This window comes from Meriones unguiculatus, chromosome 7 (genome assembly GCF_030254825.1).
Source record: "Meriones unguiculatus strain TT.TT164.6M chromosome 7, Bangor_MerUng_6.1, whole genome shotgun sequence".
NCBI lineage: Eukaryota > Metazoa > Chordata > Mammalia > Rodentia > Muridae > Meriones > Meriones unguiculatus.
In genome coordinates, this window is record NC_083355.1 from 92,949,115 (window position 1) to 92,956,163 (window position 7,049).

At 49.6% G+C, this 7,049-nt stretch overlaps 1 protein-coding gene across 9 annotated transcripts in view; it reads left to right on the forward strand.

The window, feature by feature from the left end:
- Positions 1 to 3,962, forward strand: part of Ttll5 (tubulin tyrosine ligase like 5) — a 248,791-nt gene extending 244,829 nt beyond the window's left edge. For all 9 annotated transcript variants that reach the window (XM_060387889.1, XM_060387882.1, XM_060387886.1 and 6 more), the window contains one exon: positions 3,363 to 3,962. Coding sequence is in view for 2 of the 9 variants with exons in the window: in XM_060387886.1 (XP_060243869.1) it covers positions 3,363 to 3,385 (23 nt within the window). In the remaining 7 variants the exon portion in view is untranslated. The remainder of the gene's footprint in view (positions 1 to 3,362) is intronic.
- Positions 3,963 to 7,049: the final 3,087 nt, after the last annotated feature.

Genomic DNA, 7,049 nt, shown 5'->3' on the forward strand with positions numbered 1-7,049 from the left:
TGACATCTATGGCTTAGACCAAGTGCCTTCATTGTTCATTCACAATTAAAAGGGGTTCCGGGAGGGCTTGGGGTTAGAGCCAGCACTGATCGGCAGCCCACGCCCCATGGCTGCCTCTCCATTACCCCGGGCTGACTGAGCTCCGAGCAAACCCTGGCAGCTGTGTCGCCCGGGCAGGGTTTCATGAAACGGATCTGATATTCTTGTGTGCCGGTGTTGTTCATTCCTCCGGGCTGGAACCGTGCCCGGGAAGGTGAGGGGCAGAGCACGGCCCTCACTCCAGCTGTCCCTTTCTGCAAGTGTCACTCAGATATAAATAGGTGGATTAATTCACTTCCCTTCCCATCAAACTAGAATGATTCCAGAGGAGACTACCAGGGCCACTTTGACCAGTTGGAAAGGCTTTAGGCACTGACCTAAGAGATAAAGATATTTACATTTAGATAAATTTTTTAAAAAATATGCACCCCATAAAATGGGCATGGTAGTGTGTGCTTATAAATTCCCATCATTTGGGAGGTACAGGCAGGAGGGTCAGAAATGTAAGGTCATCTTCAGCTTGGTATAACAAGTTCAAAGCTAGCCTAGGATACATAAGACTCTGTCTCAAAATATTTTTTTTTTAAGCCACACATGGTCGTACAAGCCTTTAATCCCAACACTTGGGAGCAGAGGTCAGCCTAGTCTACATAGCAAGTTCCAGGACAGGCAGGGCTGTACAGCGAAACCTTATCTCAAAAATAAAACAAAAAATAAGTAAATGAAAAATTCATCCAGTTTTAGGTTCATGATTGAGGCTTCAGCCTTCCCTCGTGGCATAGAAGTTACAATTTTTCCTTTCCTAAGCGTCAAAGCTTGTGAGTCACAGGAGCTCATGGTAAATGGTCGTCTTTCTCCTTCAGCCAGCTGCTGAACTGGCCTTGGGAGCTAAGGTCTGGGCCTAGGTATGGTCTTGGCACACCAGCGTTATGCTGTTGGCACAAATCTGCTTTGCAGCGTTAGCTGGGGGTCTCCTGCTAAGCCGCTGTGGACCATCTCCCCCGCTTCCCAACAGTAAGCTATTTACCGAGCAGATACTTAATTGACAGCATGGTGTAGGGGGCCAGTCACAGCAGAAGCCCCAGCAGCCTATGGGAGAGTCCAGGCCGAGGCCAGAAACAGAGCCATCCAGTGCTGCGGTCCAGGCACTGTGCCTCCTGGAGGGCAAGAACCAGAGCTGCCCCTGCCTCTGCAGTGTTCTCCATCAGGGGAGGCATCATAGTGCCCATGTGGCAAGTCATGGTGCCTTAGGAATGCTCCATTGTGTGTGGCCATCAGCGGAAGCCGGATGGGAACAGAAAAGCAGGCTGAAGAGCCAGGTTTACGGAAGTGGTTTGCATGCACATTCCTCAGTGTGCCCTGAGGGCCAGTTCCAAGCGTGCGTGTTGACTGGCATACCCGGCAGGAAGAAACCGCATCTGCCAACGAGCACCAAGTCCACAGGTCTGCGTAGAGTCGAGCGCAGGACTGCAGCAGCACGGGGGTAACCTCAGAGGACAACCTGCAAGAGTCAGCCCTCTCCTTCCGCCTGGAGGGTCCCAGTGAGCCAACCCGGTTGTCACGCCACAAGCACCGCTACTCACTGGGCCATCTTGCTGGCCCTAAAGGAACCTTCTTTAACCCAATTCTCAAATAGTACCCACAGGCAAAACTCGGAGAAATGTGATGTCACAGCTTAAAATAATAGAACGGTTCAGGAACCAGCCCCGTGAGCAAAAGCTGACAAAACAGGAGATACTAGATCTGGAGAGACCAAGATACTGCCATCACCAAATGATGCAAAGTGAATATTTGCATAGCCAGAGAAAATAGAGGGACTTAAAAAGAGAGAGAGAAAGTAAGAACAGTAGATTAGAATTGTGACAAACACATTTTCAAGAGCTAAGTCTAACGATCAGTAGGTGGGCCTAATGGCAGATTAGACCCAGCCGAGGTCAAGACTTAATGAACTCAGAAGTGTGCTTAGAGACCAAAGAAACAGAGAGAGAAGGAAAACCAACTGAGAAGGCCAAATAGATTCGTAAGTGGAGTTCTGGAAAGAAAAAGTGGGAAGGGACAGTATCTGGGAAGATAATGGCTGGAATGTCTCAGAACTGACGCATGCTGTGGCAGGGACCCTGTCCTCCTTTAAAATACTAAAGACAAAGCTGCCAGGGAGAGCAAGATTCCTCTCTCAAAAGACAAGAGGCAAGGAGCAAGAGAGCTGACCGGGACCTATGGCCTTCACCATGTGCACCTAAAGACAAGCACAATTGAGATGAATGAGTACCAACACGCCACATGCCTTGAAAATTAAGCAAACAATAGGAAGATGACCATGAGGAACTTTCTGCTGATCATTTTATTCATTCATTCATTCCTACAGTGCTAGGGATCAACCTCAAGTTCCCACCGCTCATGTTGGGAGGCTTACCACCGTCTGTGATCCCAGCCCCAGTGGGAATCTGATGTCTCTGGACATGTGCTCGTACCCCTCCCCCACGAACATCATTAATTATGAATCTTTTTAAAAGAGAGAACTATTTACTAAACCTATTTTAAATTAAAAGCAGTCATGGAAAGGATAAATTCGGTGCAGTGGGTACCCGAGCACTTTTTCTGGGTGAGGAGTATGTAACAGGGGATGAGGTCGGGGTGGGGACATAGCTGACAACCTGGCACATACTCGGATCACAAAGGCACATGTGGAACCTCTTTACACACAGTTCGAAACTGCTGGTGCTTCTCAGACCCTGAGCTCCAAAAAGGTGACCACGTTTAGTCTCTTCTGCTTATAAACCAGTGGGGTGTGTTTGCTTATTTGTTTGTTTTGGATGGAGGAGTCTAACTCTGTTGTTGCCAGGGCTGCCTTTGAACTCCTGGACTGAGGTGATCCTCCTGCCTCAGCATCCTGTGTGGCTGGGACTACCAAAGAGTTATCACTGAGCCTAATGAGGAGGAATGAAACTATGTTCATGTTTCTGGGCTTCATCTGCGGTTCCAGCTGCTCTGGAGACTGAAGCAGCACGGTTGCTTGAGCCTCGGAGTTCAGGGTCAGCCTGGGCAACACATAAGACCCATTCTCTTTAAAGAGTAGTTAAGTGAACAAGTAAATGCTTTTACTCCCCCCCCCCACACACACACACACACAAAGTCAGAGTCACCCAGAAGCAGCAGTGACGGAACACAGATGTTGCAGGGTGGCTTTGAGCAGAGGTTAAAGGTGAAGAGCTGTGTGCTCCGGGTGAGCCTCCTCTGTTGGGGACAGCCCTTCTTCGTTGTCAGCCCCTGCTGTAGACTGGGAACTGCCCTTCAGTCGCTAATGACTTGACACTCTCTTCCAGATCCTACTCACACTGACAGATGAACCAGAGACTCGGGAAGAAGAACCTGCTGTGCACTCCTAGGAGCTTGACGGAGGCTCAGCCTCCACGGTGCTGCGAGGGGTCCATAGTATTTTTTTGCTGCCTCAGAGTCCCCAAGGCCTTCAAGCAGAAGTGACAGTAGATGATTGCCATCAGCCAAACCAGACTTTGACTAGTACAACAGGGAAACAGATCCTCTGGGTTTGGACGGAACTTGGCAGTGGGGACTCTCGCCTGATTGCGTTGTGTCCCCGTCAGAGTGTGCCTTTCCCTGCCCTTCCTCTCCCCCACCCTGCTAGGCCCCCCTGTCCCTCCTCCTGCTGCTCTCAGATGATATAAAAGAGGCTCTTTGGCTATTTGCATCTGGCTTTCGCTTCTTTTCCAGATTGAAATACTAAGTTTGTTTTATTTTGTACAAGCTTCAGATCCCAACATTATCCACCAAACTTGAACTTCCCTTTTCTGAGAGTGTGGGGGAGGGGAGCCAACAGCACTGGTTCCCCAGAGTGGCAACTGCCGTGATACAGGCGCCTTTTGGAATTACTGACTTCTAAGATTAATAAAGTAATTCAATTTTTCTTTCCTTTTTTTTTTCCATTCACTAACTTCCCAACAAGCAATATTGACAATCAGGGCTGAAATGGAACCAGCTTTTCATTTTGTTTCCTCTTTCTTTGTTGGACAGTTTTTATTTTAGAATGGGAGCTATCAAGAAACTTTGAGCGGATGGTGGGGCCAGGCTAGTTCACTCCCACACAGGAATAGTGTGCGCTCCCCACTCCCTGCTTGTCGTCCAGCAGACTTAATCATTGTGGTCCTACAGGAGGATGTGAATGTGCCCAGTTGCACCCCGCCTCCCCCCACAGTTCCTCTGGGTGACTGCAGCACACAGTAGGTCTTCCCTCTAGTGTCTTCTGAGAGTCGGGCTTTCAAGACAGCCCCAGTGTTGAAATCCAAACAGAAAAAAAAAAATGACGCCCAAGAAGACAGACAGGGGTTCTGTGTGGTGGCTCATGCCTGACATCCCGGCATTGAGGGAGGCAGGCTGAGGCACCAGGCTGGGCTGTTCTACGTAGTGAGTGCACTAGCAGCCTGGAGGACAGAGTCCCCGAGACCTGTCTCAACAAACTGAAGAAGAGAAGAGGGAGGAAGATGAAGATAGAAAGGGGAGACTTTGTTGTTTCATCAGTGCTTGGATCGGATTCAGGCACGGCTGAGGATGAGGACTCTCAAGAGCAGTAAGAGGTTTTCCATGTAGTCCTGGGACCATCAGAATAACCACCTGATTTGAGTTGGTTAAGGAGACAAATTCTGATCCCTCCATAATGCCCTTCTTATATGGAGGGCTGGACAAAAGGTTCCAGGAGTTCTCCACATGCAAATCTTGGAAAAAGGGAGTAAGAGGGCATGGGTGTAGGGTGAGAACTTTGAGAACAGCTCTAGCAATTGGTCTAGCCCTAAGCAACCAACTGGACTGAATCATCAAGCTCCATTCTCTCTGCCCACTCGGGGCTAAGGCCAAGCTCCAGTCTTGCCTTGCCTAGCGCTTCCAAGTTGTTCTTTCTGGTACTGGGCTATAAACCGGGTGGGATTGCTCTAGCTCCCTCCTCAAAACAAGTGTGCACTTATGGAGACAATGGCCCAGGTAGCCCTACCACGTGTGAGTGCCTGGAGAAAGGGAAAGCCGGACTCCAGGCCTTCACATGTTAAGGAGACACCTGCTACTTGACAGGTAGTGTCTAACGTGAAAACATTGGCAATCATGATGTGTTCATTGAGATTGCTTCAAAAAAAAAACCAGCACATCTAGCTGCCTTGGTTCAAACTTGTGGCAGGACCCTGGGAGGCAGGATAAAAGGGACAGAAAGATTGTATTCCCCACATCCGTTTTGGTGCTAGAAAGGACCTGTGATGCAGAACACTGCTTCCCCAAAAGTAATTTATGTAGGCAGCCTGGATTCTACCCCAGTGGAAAACACACTTTTTAGGCTGCAGCCTAAAATCATATGCTATTTTTGTTTGTTCTTTTAACTCTGTGTGTGGGTGTTTTGACCGCATGTACCTCTGAGTGCCATGTTTGCCTGGTGCCCATGGAAGCCAGAGGAGGACATCAGATCTTCTGGAACATGAGTTACACACAATGGGCGCTGGGAATCAAACAGTGATCTTCCAGAAGAGTGACCAGTTCTCTCTCTGAGCCATTTCCTAAGCCCTAAATTTGCACTGGACGCAGGAGGTAATCCTCGCACCTGCTTAAGTTTGAGGATAACTGTCACAGTTAATGGACTGTGGTACTAGCCTGGCATGGTGGCACACACTTTTAATTGCAGCACTGGAGAGGCAGGCGAATCTTCGTGTGTTCGAGGCCAGCCTGGTCTACAAAGAGAGTTCTAGGACAGCCAGGGCTATACAGAGAAACCCTGTCTCAGAAGAGGAAGAAGAGGAGGAGGAGGAGGAAAGGAAAGGAAGGAAGGAAGGACAGATCATGGTATGTGGTGGCTCTCGCCTTTAATTCCAGCACTCAGGAGGCAGAGGCATTCAAAGACCCACTTGGTCTACATAGTGGGTTCCAGGACAGAGTAAGAACCTGTCCACAGCCAGGATTTCAGTCCACACACACACACACACACACACACACACACACACACACACACAGGTGTGTGCATATGTCCCTCAACCCGCAGACTTCAGCTTCAGTCAGATGTCTGCCTGTGCCTCTGTGGACATGCTGGAGGCTGGCAGCTTTCAGGAGCTTAAGGGCACGGGCTGCCTTGCTCTGCTGGCCCCCTGCAGAGGCGTCTGCAGACGAATGCCAAGCCACCGTGGAATTCTGCATTGCCCTGGATCCCTTGCCTCTAAAGAGGCCCACCATCTGGCTCCGATAACAGAACTTGCCTCGTTAGGGGCCATTTGCTGCAGGTGGCTGTTTTAATGCTCGACGTGATTTGGAGGCAGAGGTGAGATTTCCCAAACTGGCAGCTTTTGTATCATTTAGATTGAATCTCCAATGGTACATTTCTGTATGCAAGCAGGCACACCTTACGGTTGTGCAGGAATTTCATAACTTTTCTCTGTGTGTGTGTGTGTGTGCGTGTGTGTGTGTACGTCCCCAAAGAACACACACATGGAGGCTAGACATCAACTTCAGGTGCCTTCTTCACCTTATTTCTTGAGACAGGATCTCACATTGGCCCTGGAGCTTGTGATTTCAGCTGGACTAGCTGGTCAGGCAGCCTCCAGGATTTACCTGTCTCTGTCTCCTGCCCCTCCCCAGGACGGAGGTTACAGATGGCTACTACCGTGCCTGACCTTTATACCGGTGCCAGGAAACCAAACTCAGGTCCTTGTTTGCACAGCAGCCGCCAAACCCGCTGAGTCATCTCTCCCCAGTCACGAGATTGGTGTGCAGTTTTGCACATCTCGGGCGCTGCCTCTGTGTCTGAGAAAAATGCTCCCTGCAGGAGGGTCATGTGCCCAGACAGTGGTGCGGTTTCCTCAGGTTCTAGAGACAGCGCAGCGAACCCAGTGTCCTCACGCTAAACAATGGTTGAAAGACACTGTGCCGGGATCCCAGTTATCTCTGGTAAGTAGATGCCAGTGAGCAATTAAAAGACTACTCACGGAGTCCTACACACACACACACACACACACCTTAGAACGAGGTTT